This window comes from Rhinatrema bivittatum, chromosome 7 (assembly GCF_901001135.1).
Source record: "Rhinatrema bivittatum chromosome 7, aRhiBiv1.1, whole genome shotgun sequence".
Classification (NCBI taxonomy): Eukaryota; Metazoa; Chordata; class Amphibia; order Gymnophiona; family Rhinatrematidae; genus Rhinatrema; species Rhinatrema bivittatum.
The window spans coordinates 109,148,498-109,169,924 of NC_042621.1; the positions used below are offsets into that span (position 1 = coordinate 109,148,498).

General features: G+C 44.8%; 1 protein-coding gene across 5 annotated transcripts in view; it reads left to right on the forward strand.

The window, feature by feature from the left end:
* Nucleotides 1-1,621: 1,621 nt before the first annotated feature.
* Nucleotides 1,622-21,427, forward strand: part of KIFC3 (kinesin family member C3) — a 99,803-nt gene continuing 79,997 nt past the window's right edge. For 3 of the 5 annotated variants that reach the window (XM_029608917.1, XM_029608915.1, XM_029608920.1), the window contains exons 1-2: nt 1,623-2,130; nt 4,336-4,502. In XM_029608917.1, coding sequence (XP_029464777.1) covers nt 4,436-4,502 — 67 coding nt within the window. In that variant the 5' untranslated portion in view covers nt 1,623-2,130; nt 4,336-4,435. Of the gene's footprint in view, nt 2,131-4,335; nt 4,503-21,427 lie in introns of all 5 variants that reach the window. The other 2 variants (XM_029608919.1, XM_029608916.1) reach the window with 2 other exon arrangements.

A 21,427-nucleotide genomic window follows, 5' to 3' on the forward strand; every position in this document is an offset into this window, starting at 1 on the left:
GGGACCTGTGTGGGAACCTGAGAGGGAGACATTTCTTTTGGAATGTGCTCAAGAATTGAGCGAAGAAGAAATGTGAGTAACAGCAGTGAAATTTATTTATGTGTGTAGTGAGAAGCTTGTTCTGGTTTCAAGTACTGTGAGCAGTGCTAGTTTAAGTTTTCAATCTTTTCCTTGACTTTATAGACTTAGTAATTTGGACTCTAAAATAAATGTTTCTGTTTTGGAACAACAGTCTTGGTGTGGACTCCTGATTTCATGTATGAGACTCCCTGTGGACCCTAGAGCAGAAGCGAATTCCCTGTTAGAAGAACTGTGTTATGGGGCCACAAACAGGTTTTTCCAGCCCTCCAGCACCTGAAGGTGATTCGCTGCAAAGAGGGAGTTAAATGTATGTGCAAAGGTAGGCGTTAATTTCTGCAGGCACTGGGAAAGTGCACAGAAAATTTTAAATCAGCCCGCGGCTTAAAAACCAGATGTTCAATTTTGCCGGTGTCCGGTTTCCGAACCTGTGGCTGTCAGTGGGTTTGAGAACTGACGCCGGCAAAATTGAGCGTCAGCTGTCAAACTCACTGACAGCCGCGGCTCCTGTCAAATAAGAGGTGCTAGGGATGCGCTACTGTCCCTAGCGCCTCTTTTTACCGCAGGCCCTAATTTGAATATTTTTTTTACTGAATCGTGCACACAGGAGAGTGGGCGCTTGCCCACTCTCCCGCGACTTTTACTGTATCGGCCTGATAATCGGGCCGATACAGTAAAAACGCGGGAGAGTGGGCGAACGCCTGCTCTCCTGTGCACGTTATTCAGTATTTTAATTAGGGCTGGCGGTAAAAAGAGACGCTAGGGACCTCTTTTTTGACAGGAGTGGCGGCTGTCAGCGGGTTTGACAGCCGACGCTCAAATTTGCTGGCGTCGGTTCTCGAGCCCGCTGACAGCCACGGGTTCAGAAACCAGACGCCGGCAAAATTTAGCGTCCGGTTTTCGACCCGCGAGCCTATTTCAATTTTTTTTTACTTTTTTTTAACTTTCGGGACCTCCGACTTAATATCGCCATGATATTAAGTCGGAGGGTGCACAGAAAAGCAGTTTTTTACTGCTTTTTTGTGCACTTTCCCGGTGCCCGGAGAAATTAGCGCCTACCTTTGGAATAAGGGGTAAAGCTAGCGCGGTAACAGTGCGCTCCGCTGTACTGTATCGGCCCGCTGGAGCGCACTGTACTGTATCGGCCCGAATGTGATCGGCCGAATGTGATCCAAGAAGTACCAACATGTGAAGGTCTTGGCAGAGACAGGGTTGCATCCATGCTTGTTAGTAAGATTTGTCAGACTTAAAGGCACGCCTTGTGTGCAAGAATAAGCAGCAGCATAAATATGAGGAATCGGTAACCCATTTGCACTGAATACCACGGGCAACTCACCCTTACATATACACATTTCATTTCATCCAAGGGCGTTTTAAAACTTCAAGCCTTTTCCAATTAACATTACAGAAGGGAGAGTTTGCAAGTCGCGCCAGTTTACAGGAAGGGGCACTGCAGTTAAACGGGAAATCATTTATGCGCTGCTGAGGCGGGGTGCGAGTTTCCCCACAGACATAAACCGTTAGTGCAGCTTCGGAGGGCCCGGCGCGCCAGGAGGAGGGCAGAAAGGGCTGCCGGCACCATTCATCCGGTCAGGGCCTTCCGGTGGGGGGGGGGGCTGCGCTGTCAGGTCGGGCAGCCCCGGTCCCCACCCCCCCCCAACAGGAGCACTGGAGACAGGGAGGGCGATCGGACGGGGAATCGGGGCCGGATAAACCGGCGCCGCCGCATTCCGCTCATTCCCCGGCAGCTCTGCGCAGCGGAGGAGGAGGAGCCGGGAGCAGAGGGAGAGAGGAAGGGATTCGGCCACAGGAGAACCTTCCTCTCGCCCCCTCCCTCCCCCGTTCTCGTGGGTTCGCCCCCTTTCCTTTCTGAGGCGGAAAGTTAAAAGTTTCACCTGCGGGGCCGAGGAGTCCTCCCTTCCCCACCTACCCGGTGATATCTCCGCCGGGGTGGCGTGCAAGCCCCCTCCATGCTGACGCGGACCAGGATCGGGACGGAGAAGCTGCTTGCCGCGTCTCTCGTAACGCGGTGTAAGAGGAGGCGCTGCACAGGTACAGGATAAAAGTGCAGGCGAGCGCCATTCCCCTTCCAGGCTGGAGGATTATCCGGGGGGCGGTGGAGATCAGAGTGATTGCAGCATTTGTCTGGGCTCTGCAAACGCGGAAACTCCTTTAATTGCTTTCCCTTGTCAGTACTCCTCCTCCTCCTCCTTATCCTTTCTATAGCACTACTAGGCGTACGCAGCGCTATATAAGTACACATAAGAGGCCATCCCTTCCCTATAGAGCTTGCATTCTAGTTAAGACAAGCATACAGAATAAGTGAACTCTTGGAATTTTGTTTATTAAGAAAATGGTTAACACCAACACGGCGGTATTCAAAAGTAGCCCCGGAAAGGTAGGGTTTAATTAAGGCGGAATTTGGAACAGAGCATGACGCACGGACTCGGGAAGTCTGTTCCAGGCACAGCAGGGCACGGAGGAAAGCGTGGAATTGGCAGTCGAGAATAGTAGGGGCATAGATAAGAGTGACTTGCCCTTTTGATTGCAAAAGTCACTTTACAAAGATGAAACCTTTTGAGGAGTCTTTGTGTAGCCATTCTTCGCTACTCGGTTTTAGTGGTTCAAATCACGTTACAGCTTTCGGGCCCATGCAGTTAAAACTGTGAGCGGAAACTCATCAGTTTCATAACTAACGCTCAAGCGAATGTTTTTAACCCCTGAAGAAGTAAGCTAATGCTTTGTTAATGTATTGGGAGTTTTAAAAATGTGCACAAACAAGAAAATGTGGAACCAAAAAAGGCTTAGTGCACAGAAAAACAAGTTAATGCCAGCAAGCATATTTTATGCATGGAAAACATGCTTTTTGTGCACAAATCATGTTTTCTATGTATAAAATCCCAACTATAGGTTCTTGCTTCGGAACACCAGCTTCTGCCCATTGTCTGACCCTAAGCGCTGGAAATTTTACTCCACCTGGGACTAGGAGTTAAGTTTCCAGTGCTAAGAAAATAGGAGGTAAGCCAAGGCACCTCTCTGTATTGGGAAGTATTACCTAAAGCCTTCATTGGCGCAGATTTTCCATGCAAGGGCGCCAACTTACACACACTGTATCTGTGCGCAAAACTCCTTGCTGCATCTGCAGTAGAGTTTCTGCATAAAAAAATGAGTGCATCGTTTTTCATCCGCCCCTTAGTTTCTGTACAGTGAGTCTGAAGCTCGGGATGTGATTTCCAGAGCTGATGTCAGCAGCCAACAAGAGAACCATTGTCAAATGCTCTTTTATTGTCAGATGTTATGTCCAGAAATAACTTTGCTGAGTTGCCTGTTCTGCTTTATTGTGCAGTAATTGAGTGCTTTTCACCTTTGCACTAGGGAAGTAAGAATTGGGAGTGCAAGAGCTTGTGGATAGCGCAGGGGTCTCCTGCATACAGGTTTTTGTTACCTTGAGGACACTTTAATTTTTGTTAGCCCTGGGTGAACTGAAGCTTCTCTGGGGAATATGACCTTCCAAACATCCTGAGCTTGAATTGCTTATATTGCAGGGCATTGATAGCTGAGGTAAACTCAGTTTTCTAAAGAAACTGTTTTTAGTCATTTATATAGACCTAGCAATAGGCCAGACTTAAAATTATGGTGCTTGGGAGCTGAAGACTGGTGGAGAGAGGGTGTTCCCCAAAGACTGGAGGGGCCCGGGGGGATCCCTGGCGTCTTCAGAATACATTGCCTTTGCCTAAATCTGGCCCTGAATACCAGTGTTCATCAAGCTGTGAGCTGTGCATGAGATCCTTTTATGAAGTGTATAGCACCATTCGTTATTTTGGCTCTTCCTTGTGGGAGACAATAGCTTCTAAAGCCTTCAAAGCTGTAGGAGCTTCCAGTATTGCTTAAAAAACTGGGGGGGGGGGGGGGGGGGATTGTTTTCTCTTGCTGCGTGCTGTGGTATGTTTCACCTGCATTCCACTGCTCATAATCACGCTGGAGTCATCCAGGTCAGGGTATGCCAGGCACAGCTGAGCGATCAGATAAGTTGAATACACCTCTGTGCTTCATAAGCCTCCAAGGAGTCGATTGGCTTCTCTTGGATGTTACACTGAAGTCAATCTTAGTGAGTCCTATTGTAAGGTAGAGGTCCCTGGGAGCTCTGTAAATACGGAGTCTCCTCTGTCATACATAGACACACTGGTAGTGGGAGGGGCAGTGTTTCAAAAACTGTGTACTGCATTATAATGGGATTATTTTCTGTTTCTCCTAAAGCAGCGGGTCTTCAGGGGACACAGATTGGTGATAGGGAGGAGTTATCTTTGGAGAAGAGACCTCCATCCTGTTCCCCTATGCAGGCGGCAGCCCTGATTCCATGCAAGCCCTTCAGCTGGGAGCGGGCCAGCTCTGTCAGCCCCTGGAGCCGCAGCTTCACTATACAGGTAAGGACACTCTGCAGCGTTTTGGGGGGGATGGAGGGCGGAGCACATGAAAGAGTCATTCGGCGCCCACAGTCACCAGCCTGTTCTTCCTGCCCAGTTTTGTCTTTTTTCCAGAGCTCAGAAATAAAAGGTTAACTATAACAAAACCAAAAAAAAAGATATGTCATTAAAAAAAAAAGTCTGACCTGAAGAAATATAATTTTTGTTTGTTTGTTAGGCTTGTATTTTTGTGCATTCGGGTGGATTAACTCAGCAGCCAGACTGCTTCTTTCAGTGCCGCCGTGTTCGTTTCCAGGATCCTGCATCCTGTTATCTTGCTCATATTGTGACGGCATTTGGAGATGCAGGAAGAGGACATGTTGTTGTTGATTTGTGGCTAAGGTGTCATGTGGTGCCCACCTCATTCTAATTGTGGTCAGACCAGGAAGAGCCACTGATTTCCTAACTCGTTTCCTGATTCCTGTTAGCTTGGCTCATGGTGGTTTATAGAGGGTTTGCATCAGTGTGTGGATTGTTGGCGGGTGCTGGTGAGCGGTTTGATGTGACTGAGCCAGTTACAGACACAGCTTCATATCGCTGGCCTTCGGTAACTGAGGGCGGCCCTCGCCCTTGGGCATCTGTTCAGCAGAGTGCCAGATTTTGGCAAAGGCTTTTCCATGGACGCAGAAGAGAGAGAAATTCCTAGCATTGCACAGGTTAATATGGCAGTGCTAGAAATGACTACTCTTAGAAATAATTTCAGCAGTGAATAGAAAAGAGATGTAAGATCGGGGAGTTTTTCTGAAAAATTACATTTTGATTCTTCTTCCTGTGGAAAAGCTTCACATGTCCAAAACTGTATCTCTCTGGAAGGTTTAAGAATCTTTCTTTTCTTTGGATTTTATTTTTTCTTTTGACACTTCTTCTCCCAGTTTTGCTATCTTAATATAATGTCTTGAAAACATAGACTGTTACTTTACAAGTTTGGGCAGCAGGACCATGAAAGGAGCAAAGCAAGGAGAACTATTCTGTCAGCTTCTTACGAAGCTTCTGCAAGACCTACGTGTTTTGCATTCCTAAACTAAGCCATGGAAATCACCAGCCAGATAAGTGATTTGTTTGGCTGAAGGCTTCGTCATGCATTATAATTATGTAGTTTTCTACACTGCAGCATAAGAAAGATTTGGGTTGGATTCTCCACAGTTGCAGAATAGGACAAAATCTGAATGTCTTTACTGATGCATCAACTGAAGTAACTTACAGGCCGATACAGTAAGGACACGTAAGAAAGAGTGTGGCAGTGCCGGGCGCACCCACGTTTGCTGCACTATACAGCGCCTACACAGTATCCTGGGTGCGCTGGTACCTGTCATTTCAAATGACATTTGAAATGACAGGTACCAGGAAGTGGATGGTTCACCTGTGCGCGCAGCTCCGATTTTCCGCCTCCTTCGGACGGTCAAGAAACGAAATTTCACGGGCAAACTTTCCCCCAGCCCCCGCTCACCTGCCCTGGTCACGGCCACGCAAGCCCCCAGCAGCAGAAGGGCGTCCATGGGTGCCGGTCTCCCGTGCGGGCACGCTGACAGCTCCGGAGCAGCCCCAGTCTTCTCTCCCCTCCTCCCGAGGCGTGCGCCGCGGCTCCCCTGCCTCCCGGGGGCAGCCGGCGGTGAGAGCGGCTTCAGCAGCCCGGGGCGGATCGGGCGCTCCCCATGCGAGGCGCGGCTTCCAGCAGCCCCTGCCGGCAAAGGTGCATGAACGCCCGCCTGTACGTGCATGAGCGCATGCCGTGACCTCGGACATCCAGCCGGGCGCTCAGGTCATGACATGCGCTCATGCACCTTCGCCGGCGGGGGCTACTGGAAGCCGCTCCTCGCATGGGGAGCGCCCGATCCGCCCCGGGCTGCTGAAACCGCTCTCGCCGCCGGCTGCCCCCAGGAGGCAGGGGAGCCACAGTGCGCGCCTCGGGAGGAGGGGAGAGAGGACTGGGGCTGCTCCAGAGCAGTTCTTGTTTCTGCTGGCGACGTATCTGTTTGTCATTCAAAATAAAATTCACATGCAGTAAGTTTGTTACAATTTATTCACTATTTGCTTTAATAACATGTCGAGTCGTTTTCTCTCTTTTGTTCCTGGCTGACAGCTTAATAGCATCATTTCAGTTTTAGTATTGCTGCCACTTTAGTAATTATTTCTCCTTTGCAGTGAGCTTTAACACTGTTCATTTTTGAATTTCATCTCTCTCTGCTAAGTTCACCACACTAACACAGGGGTAATAGCAGAGGGCCAGGCATGCCTAGCATGCCTGGCCCTCTGCTATTGTTATGCAGTGATTTGGTCACAACATTACCTCTAGGCTACCAGTTTCCAATCCCAGGCTCGGGTGACACGTGTGAAATGAGCCAGCAATCTCAATCCAGTTCCAGGAGCCACAGCAGAAGCGTTCGCTCCACGGCTCCTTCCTATGAATCTGTGACTCCTGTCACGCGCCTTGCCACTTGACTTATGACGAGCACGAGGAGAAAGAAAGTGATGGAAATTCCTGGAAGTTTGTTTTGAAGACTTGGACTTTGCTGTTGGAGGATCCTGGGCTGAGGCTCGGCGGTGGCAGAGCTCAGCGGGAGGGATAGCAGCTTGCTAGCATTTCTGGGGTCTCGCTGCAGTGCGAGATGTTTTGGGTGACTGCCCCCACGTTGGATCTGGTCCAGGGTTGGGCCATAAATGTAGTAGCTTGGAGTGCTGACCTCTCCGTCTTACTTGTTTCAGTCTGTGATCCATAGCGGGGTGGTCCATGGCATCGTGCCTGCTTGTGATCTGAAGATGTTGCATTGCCCCATTTGCCCTCTTGGCTTCATGGCGTCGTGTGTGTTTATATGTCTGTCCTGCTAGTGTCGGCGCCACTCTTGTTTTATGTGTAACTTTTTTTTTTTGTTTTTCTTACCTGGCTTTTACTAGTACGGTCAAAGTGGGGTACAGTTTAAAAAGAGAAATACTTCCAGCCTTGATGGCACAGGGAGGCAGTCTGCAGACCGGGCACCAAGGTTTGTCACAAGTCTGGTGAGACTACTTGATTTAGCACAAGTGCTCTTCTGACTTACGAAACCTTTAAGCCTCTGGCAAGCCGTGAAAGAGTTTCTGGAATGTTTGTCATAGGCTGAAGAGGGATTTTCATTTCTAATACTATTTGAAGATATTAATCATGACTGAGAAAAATGTTCCTCTGAACGCTAAGCTTAGAAAGGACATTTTAAAGTGGCATTTCCCGTTTAAATCATGGTGTTCGTGCGTGAGGTAAAATGCTTACTCTTCTAGAGCCAAAATAGTTCAGCCTTTACCAGCAGAGCTGACATCAAAAAAGCAGGGGTACAAGTGACTGTTTGCAGGGTGCCAGTATTACCCTGGCTGTAACTCTGACATGCTGCAAGCTCCTGTTGTTCTAGCATTACCTCCTGAAGTTACATCCCGGATTAATGAGAAACTTAAAGCAAGGTTTGGGGCGAGGTGATCAAGGAAAGTGGGGGTGCAGCTGCCCTCACAAGTAACACACACGCTCTTCCTGAATCTCTATCTGCATTTTTACGCATATGACACATTTTTTTTACAACTGTTTTTTTGCTGGCCAACTTTATTATTTTAAATAAATTTCAGTTTTTTATTTTAGCAGTTTCCGATTTATACAGCATTTCCTCATCAGAACTGGGATAGAAATTCTCTTATTCTCTAGGCCTCTAATTTATTGTTTTAATTTTCCTTCACTTTATCCTGGAAACTGGCTCTTCTGTTTTTCTGCAAACCATGAAGAGGCCTCGCTCATGGCCCTGCACTCCAGTGAAGCCTGCAGCCTTGGTAAGCCCTCTGCTAATCGCTGATCAGATAGCTGGGTAGAGGAGGGCCAGAAGGGGACAGTGGCACTGCCAGATGCAAGCAAAGTTAAACATTTACCTGTAGGTTTTTGTTGGGTTTTATTTTTTGGAAGAATTCTCAAGGACTGATTGTATTTATTTATTTATTTATTTTTAGTTTTTATATACCGATCTTCCTACATTAGATGCATTAGATACATTAGTATTGTTTGTTGTATGCTCTGGAACTCATGCCTTCAGTAGCCACTCTGTTCTGATAAAGTTAAAACTTACTTTGCTCTAGCACTAGACTTAACAGACTAACAATAAAATCAGACTGGGACGCAGGAAGGGCTCGGCTCTACTTGCACTTCTTACTGAGGTCTATTAAGGGTAATTAACCTTTACAGGTTCAGTATCCTCCCCCCTCCCCCCCCCCCCCCCCCCACACTCGAGGTTCATTCTAATTAACAATTTCCAGGGGGCATAGCAATCAGTCTGGACATTTAAACGCATCCCTTTCAGGTCCAGTCCTTAAAACAGCTGCTAAACATTCACATTTTCCTCAGGACTTTGGCTTCACTGAGCATCCCCCTTTTTATTCCGGTGAGCAGATCTCGAGTCAACAAATATTCCTTTTGCCGTTGTATCTAAAACGTAGCCACTGATTTGCGAAGGTATTTTCATCTCTGGTTACTTGTACGCTATGCACCAGCTAACTCTCACTCACTTTTAAGCAGTTATCATTTAAACAAGTTTCCAGCTGAACCTAACTGGCTAGGTTTCCAGCTGAAAATGTCTCTACATCATCATAACAGTTATTGTTTGTGACGCCCTCTGTAATAATTGCTGAACTGCCCTGTGCCGTGCATTTGGCATTCACATGTTCTGCCCCTGTTATGTGGGACTTGCTCCCCCAGGATCTTTTTGCTCAGGGGGAAATTCTGTCCTTTTGCAAAAATCTGAAAGCCTGGCTCTTGTCGGCAGGTGTTCTGTGGCCTTTGTGACTTGCACACTACACAGCTGTCTTTTTGATGTTGGGATTTTCAACCTCATTTATTATCAGTATTGTTTCAGAGAATAGATTCTTAGGACATACGATCATGAATATTTGGGGTTTTTTTTAATTTTATTTAAATCTTATTTGCCGTTTATCAAAATAACAGGGTCCTTCATCAAATTGCGTTAGGGCCCTAACACCCGCGATAACGCTATAAGGTATGCATTATTTATTGCAGCGTGCGCTGCGTATGCATATGTGCAAAAATGTATTCGGATGGGTGGATTTTGGGAAGAGTTTGGACGGAGTAAATGAAAAAATGAGATGTGATAACACTGCGTGCGATAGCATAACGCATGTGTTTATACATGCTATCGCAGGCAATAACACTGGAAATAACTACACCTTTTTTTCCTAGCTTTATGGCATGCGATAGCCATGCATTAGGCCCAAAACAGGATATTTCGTAAATTCCGTTTTGGGCAGAGGAGGACGAGTGCAGTGGAATACAGAGAGAGCCTCTGGAGTGGCACACATTAGTCATCTATTTATAGACCACCACCAAAACCTCACCTCACGTTACTAGATGACCCACCTACAGTGATATAAATAGTTGACTATTATGAGAGCCTTATCAAGAGTGTCTCGCTTTCTCGGACCAGCCCAAAACAAGGAAAATTCCTCCCTGGACACTTTGCAAGCTGCGAAGTGAAAATATAACAGGTGTGATAAATTTAACGCGTGCTGTGGTAAAAAAAAAAACAAAAAAAACACAACCTAGGCGGAGAGCTAAAATAGCATGCATTACAGTAACTCAAAAATTACTCTAACCATGCCCCTCTTTTTTTATCGTGGGCTTTATTCTTGCGAAATATATAGCATTTTGATGAATCTGGGGGTAAGTCCCTTTTTACAGTAGTCGCATAATCATCATAAAATCAAGCACAACGCACAGAATTGGACAAGTATGAAGCCACAATTAATACAGTAAGTATATTGAAGAAAAGCTTGCTGAAACTGGTAAGTCTTCCGTTTTTCTTGTGGGACGGCTTATGATCTGAAGCCTCGCGCAATTTAAGCAGCAGGGCAGTCCATAACATAAGGTCAGCAATGGAGAAAAGTGCGCGCCTACGAGTAACTTCTAGATGCGCTTCCCTAAATGAAGACCCCATTAAAAACTGCTTGTTCCCGGGCGTTCATTACACGCTGGACATGCGGCTGCAATAAATCCGTTTAAACACTGTGTGCCATCGTTACTCAGTACTTTATGCGCCAGTCCAATGAATTTGAACATCACGCCGCATACAGCTGGAAGCCAGCCGAGGAGCTACAGTACTCGGATAGGACTCTTCCAGGGGGATTCATCGTTCTGCCATGTTTACAGCGCAATGATGAACCGCGAAGGAAAAAGGGGAGGGTGATAGTGTGCACCAGGCCGCATCGCACGCACACTATTGCCCCCATAATGCCACCGTTAAAGGTGGTGTTATTTCCGGTGCTACTGCCGGCGATAGTGTCTAAAACATTATCTCCTGCAGCGGTACCGGGAAAACATTGCCCTAACCCCTCCCCTTTCCCTCATTTAAATTTTTACCACCGCAATGCGGTAGTTATCGCGTGCAATAGGGCGATAACGCACTAATGCATGCGTTAGCCCCACATCACGTTTTGATAAATGACCCTGTTAGAGAGGCCTGGATACAAATGAACTGCAGTAGTCAATGGATGTAATTATGAAGACAATCATTTGCATCCAAAATGTTTGGGTTCAGTGTGGTGGTGCTGTGATGGAAAGGGAGGGTTATGTATGTGTTTGAGGTTATTGTTCTGTGGGTATTACAATTGTCATAGCCTGCTTTTAGTGTTATGTCTCTGTTATGATTTATGTTCACCACTGTAAAAGGCAGGATATCAGATGGCAATAAATCAAAATTGATTGAAACAATCTATGGATAATAATGGAACATAAAAGAAAATATTCTTCTCAGGAGTGATTTGGCACCTAAGTGCCCAGTTTACAGGTAAACGATAGAAAGTCCTTTGGTCAGATGAGAAGTGTGGCTTCTTTTTGAGGTCAGTTATGAAACACTGCTGAGCAGATAAGGTAACTCACTCACTTTTAAGCAGTTATCATTTAAACAAGTTTCCAGCTGAACCTAACTGGCTAGGTTTCCAGCTGAAAATGTCTCTACATCTAGCCAGTCAAAATATGAGCAGCTAGATTTAGCACAGCTCTGGGTAGCTGAGCCAGACTTAGCCAGTTAGTGCTGGCTAGATCAAAAAGAGAAAAACAGGACACTTCCCTCGCCCAGTACCAGAAAGACCAAGAAATGCCAGCCCTGACTTTCCCCCTGCCCTCTACCTCCCCAGAATCCCCCAAAGCGCCTCCACATTGAGGCAGTAGGTGGGGACTCGCTGTTATTGGCTCCTCATCCATCCGTACGGGTTCTCTTGTGGCTCTAGGTCAGGAAGCAGGAAGGTAACACTCACATCCCAGAGATTCTTATAATTCATTTGCAGTCATACACATCACCTTTATATAAATCCCCATAATAAAGCAGACATTTATGCACATTTTATAATGTGCGGTGTGTTTGGGTTTTTTTTGTTTTTAAGTTGCCAGATTTTCCATTTATACTTCTTTTTTTTTTTTTTTACAAACTTGTTTCCTCATATTGAATATATCATTTATTTATTTGTACTGCTTATCAGCCTTAGTAAGTGGTTTACAATAAAACCTTCATAAAATCAAATCTGTACAAAAGCTAAAAACATAAGATAAACCAATGTTATCTGTATATTGATCTAAGACGAGCATTAAGATCAAAGCATAAAACAAACAAACAAAAAAAGCACTGGTATATTATAAATCTCTGCTGCTTGCTTCTATATCTCAGCAACCAGTATTCTGCAAGAAATTCACTGAAAAAAAAATGTGACCAATTATAAATCACAAGCCTGCTGGAAGAAGTGCGTTTGAACCAGTTTCCTGATTTTTAACAGAGAAGCTTCAGACTTAATATTACCTGGTAGCATATTCCAATTGACTGGTCCTTGTACACAAACCAGGCATTCTCAAAATTCAGCAAGTCTCGCTTGCTTAATGGAGGGGATGTGTTATAGGCCCTGGGATTCAGTTGTAAGGCTTGCACCCAAAATAGATGCTGCAGTTGCTGGAGTCACTATTTTGGCAGACTTGAGACTGAGGGAATCTATTTACTATAGAACAAAAATTTAATTAAAGGAGACTTTACAGGATGACCAACGCAGCTTTAGAACTGGCTATGTCCTCTGTCCAGAGCCTTAGTAAAATTGATAGGTGCTTTGCAGGCAAAGAGCTGCAGGGACCTTTAGGGATAGTTTTCTAAAAGACACTGACTTGTATTACTTCTGCAGTGGTGGGTTTTTGTTTTGTTTTTTATGTTAATGGCATGTCAGCATTACTGGCAAGATTTCAGTAAGCGACAGTGAGGCAATCCTTGCGGCTAACAAAGTAATCCGTGCATATTCATTGGAAAATACATTTTGATAGATGATCTTTGCTGTTTGGGGATTTGGAATTTCCGTTAAAGAAGCTGGCAGACAGTAAAACTAAAAATACAATTCTACCACAGGAAACCCAGGAAATAATTGTATGTTTGTAGGAAACACCCAACTAGAGACTACAGGCAATCCAGGGATTTCAGAGAAATGAGATTTGGTTGAGAGAGGTTTTCAACATCTGTTTCTCGGCTGTGTTTGGGCAGCTGAAGGAGAATTTTTACTCTTTCGGATAATAGAAGGACTAGAAGGCACTCCATGAAGTTAGCAACTAGCACATTTTGAGAGAGATTTTTCAAGCCTTGGCAGAAAGATTATTGCAGAAGGTTGTCAGATTTCTGCGTCGGACGCAGGATAGCTTATTATTTACAGAAGTGATTCCTTACTCATCTGACAGATGGGTTTTGAGCATAATGAGAGAGAGATTCTCTGGAGTTTCTAAATGTTTTGATGACAAGTAGATTTCTTTAATCCCTGTTTGTAAGAGAAAATGTAAAATAAGCTAACAGTGCACAAATGTATTACAGACCACCTAAACCAGGGCAAGTTCTGAAACAAGGAAAAGGTGTATATCTTATCCTGTTTCTGGTATAAAAGTCTCCAAGAGAATTCTGAGCAGTATTGGACTTGAAGTTTGTCAACCAGAGTTCTCGTTTCAAGATGGGAGTCTAAATGATCAGTGTAAAAAGAGGAATGTCCCTAACTGAAACTTTTGCGGTCTACATTAATTTGATATGTACATCACTGTTTTACAAATGTAATAAATTGTGATTCGTTAAGAAATAATAAACATTAAGAAAGAAGACAACTAATTACTAATAAGCAAAGTAGGGAGAATTCATTGGTCCGGACTGAAATATTCCAGTGCCTAAAATTTAGAAAAGCAAAAAATGAAAATAAGCCAAAAAATCTTTTGAAAAAAATACACAACTATAAAAACAAAAAAGAACATAATAAGAAAAACAGCCAAACAAAATAAGTAAAATGGCTGCAATAAAAAAAGAATGAACAGGGGAGAAGAGAGGAAAAAATTTTCTCTGGGTCGTAAAGATAACTTTCAAACGATGGCAAACGTACTCATGTCTCACTGCATGCCCAGAGACGTGGCCATGTTATAAAGTAGTCTAGGTGCGTATATGTGTGCGCCCGGTTTTGCAAGTAGGAACACACAGCTGCGTAAAGTCTGGTTTGAGCCACGCAAGTAGGGGAATCCTTTTTTTTTATAACAGGCGCGCTTCCACGCCATGACCAGTTTCACCAGTTCACCTAGTCTAGATCCAGGTCCTTCACACACCCCCCCCCCCCCCAGAAACCCTAAACCCCTTAAGCTCAGGGATGCCTGTATTTTATTTATTTAACTTGCACCTCCTCCTCCATAGCAGAAATAAAGTTACGCGGCACGAGACCTGGGCACACGCCCAGACATGTAGGTACTCGCATGTACATCTCTTGTGCCCACACCACAACCTCTTATCTCATTCGATGTGAGAGATTCGCGTATCTAGGGATGTGTGCGCATGCAGGTGGCTTTCAAAATCGGGTGGATGCATGCACATCGCCCGATTTTGGGCACGCGCTTTTAAAAATCATCTTAAAGGTTTTTTGACTGGGCATGTAAACTTTCTCAATTTATTTCCATCCCTGACATTGGTAAAACACAGTATATCTTCATTAATACATATAAACAGAGTCAAGAAAGTAAAGCGCACAAGTGATCATAACCATATAAATATTAAATTTAAAAAAAAAAAAGTATTCGGTATTAATATAGCATCCACAGAGGCACCCCTCCCACACACACACAACCAAGCCAATGGTGACATTAAGTCATAAGGATGCCAAGAAAGGCCCATCAAAACATTGAATTTTGCAATACGAACTGTACAAACAATACATGCTATCATCTTGACCTCTCCCTCTCTCTCATGCCACTGCCCTTCCACAGCTGCCTTGGGCCAGTCACACTTCCTGCTCACTTTGTATGGCTGCTGCCCCTGAACAGTTGTTGCCTCCTGGTCTGGCATTATGCGAGTTTCAGCCACATGGTACGTCTCATGCTGATTTGGCATTCTTAAGTCACATGGGGAGTTTGTGTAAGTAGCAGTTAAAAGTATATTTGTTAAGACTTATATGGGTGACCAGCGTCCATGATCCAGCCCCTTTAAGGGGGGGCCTGTACTTTTCAGCAGCCTACATCACATGGTGTTTTTTCTTCTGAGTGTTAAAGGACAGGCAGAGGCTCAGTGGAACTTTTTTTTTTTTTTTTTAATAATGCTGTGATTTGGTCATTTGTTCTGGATACCACACTGAAATTTCTAGGTACCATGGCAACCTGATGAGTGGGATTCATTGAGCCCAGCTTTAGGGTGTGGTTGATCAGTTGGTGTAGTGAGGGAGGGGAGAGCAGCATTCAAAAGTAAGCCTGACCAAGGCCTCTCTGTGCCTGCACAACTCCAAAAGCTGTGGTTCCAAAAGTGATCTGACTCTTATTTGTAGATGACCGTGTTTACCCGCCGATTCACAAACACAGTTTGAGTGTACGTGGTTTCTGTTTCTCTGTGCTGAACGAGGTGGGCTTGGTTTCAGAGTTTCAAAGCAGTCACAAAATGGGGTTGTGTGAGCAGCAGTGATAATTGTCAAAGCTTCAGTCCTGTCTACTGTCCATTTGTGCATCTTTCATGAACATTCATAATTCAGTCATGTTCTCCATGTTGGAGAAATGTGAAATAGCTGTAAGAAAAAATCTACTTCATGCTTGGATCAGACATGACTGAGCAGCATGCAGATTGCAAACTCTTTTAAGGAGTTTTCCTTGGCAAATTTAATATCAATAGGCAGGTCTGATTGTCCAGGGTTGGAAGGAGGTGGCTGGTATGGATGGATGTAGTACATATTTTTTAAGTAGTTGAAATGTTGCTAAAATCACAAAAAAAAGTAACAAAATGTACTTTATCACGATCCTCATGCTCTTACTGTATACATTTTGATGCAGTTCCACTACAGAAGTCAAGTATTTTCTTATAAATTGCTAAGAGTCCAGCTCCTTGCTTGCATGGCTTCTCAAGCATGCTGTCCAAAAACCTGAGCAAACAAAAAGTGTTCATTTTTTTTTTCTTTAAAAAAAAAAAGAAGAAAGGTAGATTAGACTTAACTCTGCGCTCAGGAAGCAAGTTTTCTCCTATTTGTTTTAACTTGGAACTTGGGTTATGGTTCTCAAGTCAACAGAAACATAATTGGCGCATCTTACTCGTACTTCAGATATGCTGCTCAGAATAAAGCTCTGGGATTTTAAAGCATGTGGCCTCTCCCTAACTTTCCCAAGGAATGGATCTTATTCATTCTCTACTGAAAACTTCCTCTCTTAAGATTCACTGGGTATTACCTTCTTTCTGTTCCAGACGTACCGTTATAGTAAGGTTTCATTATCCTTAAAGTGTTTGAGTTAGGAGGAACCCTTTTTCCTCGCTGTTCTTTATCCTCGGTGACTGGAACCATCTTGCAGGTAAGGTTGCATACTTCTGCCCGGAGCTCAGGGCTTCCTCTCTCCATCTATGCTTTCTATAGTCTTTCTCAGCTGCCTTCGTTGCAGCTGCTCACAGAAGCTCCTTCACACGCTGAGCTTCGGTTTCAGACTGACACGCGCCCTCTAGAGCCTACGGACACCATCCTTTGGGGCGCTACCATTGGGGCTCGAAATGCAGGTGTTTGCTTTCTCTGGGATATACCATTGGCCCTACATTTAAAACTCGGCTCTTCGTTTGGTAGTAATTTATGTACCGCGATAAGATGCGTGCGGCGCTGAGCAGACCCATGTGAGAGCGAGCCCCTGCTTTACGAAGCTACAATCTAACCCGTGATACACAGACCAGTTTCTGGGAGCTTTGTGTACATCAAGGAGGCCATGGTTTGGGGGGGGGGGGGGGGGGAACAGGTTTCAAGTTTTGAAAGCACCCTTGAAGAGGTGAGGTTTTAAGAGGGATTTGGCTGTGGAGGTGAAGGGCAGAGATAAGATCAGCTTGCCGCGGGAATGAAGTTTGTGAGAAGAGGTAATGAGGAACTGAATGCGCTTGTAGGCGAGGATAAGACCTTTTGAATTTTATGGGAAACCAATGTAGAGATCTGAGAAGAGGAATAGAATGTTGTAACGGCAGAGAGAGAGAGAGAGAGAGAGGTCATGCAGCTGCATTTGGAATAGACTGCAGTGGAGAGAGAAGGTTCAGTCGGTTGACCCATGAGGAGCGGGTTGCAGGGGGGATGAGGGAGCAGATGAGTTTGGTAGTATGTTCAGAGAGGAAGGGATGGCTTTTGCCGATGTTAGAGAGAGAGGGACAATACTCTTCGGGGACGATGTGGATGTGTTCAGGGGAGAGGGAAATCAAAGAAACCCCCCCCAGATTGTGTGCCTAGGGGAGGTGTCGATAGTGATAGAAAAAGGTTGTGTGAAGGCGGGGAGAACAGGCAGGACTGGGAGGAGGAAAAAAAAGAAGCTTTTGAGTTTTAAGGCCAGGCAGCAATATTCGACAAGCAGACCGCGATTCGGGATTTGCTTCTCAGTGAAGGGTTCTGGTACAGAGAGAGAGAGAGGTTGGGAAATCGTCAGCATAAAGGTGGCACTGTAAACTTTTTGGGAGGAGATTTAGATTACCAAAGGGAAAATGAATAGCGAGAGAAGAGCCAAACTGATAAAGGGATTGTGGTGGGAAAGAATCCACAGGATGCGCACAGAGAGTGAGCTGGAAGCGGTAAGAATGTGAGGAGGCTGCGATGCTCAATGATCTTCATTTGTGAGTGTGCCGTCTCGCACAACTAGAACCAAGGTAAGTTTTCCACTATGAACGTACAGGAGAGTGGAAGCGGGTACTTTTCTCAGTTTGAATCTCCAGAAATCGCTGTCGTGGCATGGTGATTATCTCCATATCGGTTTCATTACTTTATGACTCTGATGCCTGACGGAATGATGCAGCCAAACCGTTGGTATCTTCTGGAAGTTACAGATCTTGTCTAATTCTTGAAATCGCCTGTTGAATTATTTTGCTAATTTTGGTCAGGTATGCATAGAACTTTTATGGCTAGAACCATTTTTCTTTCTGGTTTTTTTTTTTCCCCCAGATATTTTTCTAGACTTGGGAAGTACTGCAGCATTTTATCTATACCCGGTTTAAATTTGAATGGCTTCACCACACTGATGATATCTAATACACCTTTGACCTTTTACCTGCAGTTTGCAGTTCAGCTCATTCGTTTTTGGCATTGTCAGTAAGGAATCTGCAATCTTATCAACCATACAATGTCTGACAACTCGTTGCACACTTCGTTCTTTGATTCTAGACAAGTAATCATTTTGGACGTTGGATGCAAAATTCTTTACAGAGCCCTCCTGTTTAATCACCTCACATTGTTTTGGAGAAGCTGCATTCACTTTATCACTTTTTAAAGATTTTAGACCAGCAGCGCTGAAGGCTCTTGCGCCAGTGCAGTTCTGATATTACTTTTCATCACGCGTGAGAAGTCTGCAGCCTTGCTTGCCAGTGCTGGTAATGGATTGCACAGAGGGAATTCCCAAAAGAAGGAAAATCGGGTTCATTTCTGCAAAATGCACCAGAATCCGCTTTTGCACCAAGCGCTGCGGGTGCGCTATATCGTGTGATGGAAACAAGTTTCTTGACTGGAATATTTTGTCTTAACCGCATACTTTACTTTTTGAATTTCTTGTAGATCTTTTCACCTCGTAGTTTGTCTTTTAAAGAGCAAAACAGAAAGTCCTCTTTGTCATACCCTGTGCAAACACTACCGCTTGGGCTGAACTGCAGTGAAAAGCATTTGCAGTCCTTCCTGTCCTGCTGTAGTTCAAAGATGTAAATAGATTGTATTCATCTGGCTGCCCTGGAAGTGCCAAGTGATACAGATAGCCTCATTAGTGCCTCTTTTGCAGTCTTTAAAGGAGGTGTGGGCTGCCATGGTCATTACTTCTTTGAGAATGATTTCTGGGTCTTTTTTGTTAGTAGATGGCAGACACTAAAGAATGCTTCAATAGAGTCTTTCCATGTTTCTGCAGGCTTAGCAAAAAAAAAAAAAAGACTGAGCTTTCAGATTGGCTTTTAATTCATGACCGTTCTCTTTGAAGCATGCTATTCAAGGAAAGACCATCCTAGAATTTGCTCTGCATTGTTGTATGGTAGCTTTCTAAATTCTCCCTCCTTTTTTTTTTTTTAAACTTAAGACTCTTGACTTTGACATTAACGTCTGGGAAATGTCTACCCAAGATCAGTCGCTGAAAACCTGAATTCCTTAAAGGCTGTCAAAAAAAAAAAAAAAAAAAAATCTGAGGAAAGACTGGCGTAGATCCAGGAAGAAAAACCACAACTCTGGTCTTAGTTGCATCCGCTTTCTGCTGCAGCCATTGCACCAGAGGCCGTCATTCGCGTGTGGATCTTTATAGTCGTAGAAGTCACTGAGACCGAGAAGACCATCAAGGGCGCGTAGCGATGGCCCCTTGAGATGGGAGGAGCCTGACGCACCCTGGTGACCTACTTATCGTTCAGCATTGTGAATAAAAATTCACTTTCCCATTTCAAACAGAAGTTGTAGGTTCTGGGGGGGGGGGGGGGGGGGTTTGTTTTATGGCTCTGCTTCATCACACTTTTTTTAAACGCTGGGGGAGAGAAGACAGCATCTCTCTGCAGTCCAGCAGCAATGAGCACAAGGCTCCCCTACACAGCTTGAAACACAAACTTACAATCAAGGGAGCCTCTTGTTAAAATGTTTTATGGTAATCTAGCCAGTGACTTCATTATAGCTGTTTACTTGCCTGGGTCCAGGCTGTGCTGGGATGTGAAGGGCAAGGACACTCAAATCCCAGCTCCATGGGAAAGTCTGGCCACGAAGTTGGGCAGGAAGCTTGGGAGAGTGCAGCAGCAGTGAGAGGCAACACGTGAATCCGGCAGGGCCTGACCTGAGTTGCGCAATTGGCGGAAGAACCTGGGTAGAAGCTACAGTGGTGGCTGGGAAAGAGTGTGAACTGTCTAACATGAGGCACCTGTTTGCAGCCACTTGATGTGGCAGTTGGGGGGGGAAATACCCATAGTAGTACTGCTGTCCATGTTAGTGTTGGCACGAATGAGGAGCTCCCGATATGTGACGGTGGTGGTGAGACTAAGCAGACTGCACATGGGGTAGAAGCTTTGCAGGAGCCATACCAACAGCGGGGAAATGATGCTGGAAGGAGTGGCAGAAGTCATTAATGGGGTCAGACCAGGCCAGAATAGGGGGGTGGGGTCATTCTATGAGCCATATCCAAGAAGCGGGCCTATGGACAGACTTCTATGTGTGCTTCCGCCTTGGCCATTGATAGGGTAGAAAAAGCGCTTCTTGTAATATAGTGAATGACAGCAGATAAAGACCAAAAAGGTCCATCTAGTCTGCCTTTTTTTGTGTGTGTTTTATGGGTAGGAGCATCTGCTGCTCCATATAGGCTACCCCCAAACAGAAATGCAAACTTTAGGTGTAATTGTAAAACGACCCTGTTTGTTCATTTCCATTCTCTAGCCGGCAGGGGTCCTCTTTTTGTTCCACACCCTTTTGAATTCCGTTTCCATTCTTTTCTTCACCACCTCTCCTGGGAGGACATTCCATGCATCCACCATCCTTTCTGTGAAGAAATAGTTCTCGACACTGTTCTTGAATCTTCCCCCTTAGAGTTTCATATTGTGACCCCTAGTTTTGCAACTTCCTTTCCATCGGAAAAGATTTGATTTTTGCGCATCATTAAATCCTTTCAGGTGTTTGAAAGTCTGCATTTCCCCTGTCTCTTTTTTTTTTTTTTCTTCAGTCTCATTTTATATGGTTTTCTGTACCGACCTTACACCATTTTGGTCGCCTGTCTCTGGACTGCTTCCATTTTGTCCTTGGGCCGCATAGAGGTATTATCACCTTCATTTTCCTGCTGGTTATTCCTCTTTAAATGCAGCCCAGCATCCCTCTGGCCTTAGCCATCGCCTTGTCACTTTGCTTCACCACTTTCAGATCATTAGTCATTAGAGCCCCGAAGTCTCTTTCCAAGTTCTTGCATCAGTCTTTCGCGGTGCCCCCACATGTATAATAAATTTATATTGCCATACCCCAGATGCATCACTCTGCATTTCTTGGCATTGAATCCCAACTGCCAAACCTTCAACCAGTTCTCTAGTTTTTTTTTTTTAGATTACTTCTCATTCTCTCCACTCCTTCAGATGTGTCCACTCTGTTGCAGTTCTTAGTGCCATCCGCAAAAAAAACCAAATTTTAGCTCCTAATCTCTTCACAATATCGCTCACAAAAATGTTGAACAGAACTGGTCCCAGAATCGATCCCTGAGGAACTCCCCTTATCACTCTTCTTCAGAATAAGTTCCATTTACTACTACTCGCTAATGTCTGTCTGTCAGCCAATTGTAATCCATTCCACCACCTTGGACCCTATTCCCAGGCTTCTCGTTTTATTTATGAGCCTTCTCTGTGGGAATTTATCAAAAGGCTTGCTGAAATCCAAGTTAACCACATGGAGCACTCTTCTATGGTCCAGTTCTCTAG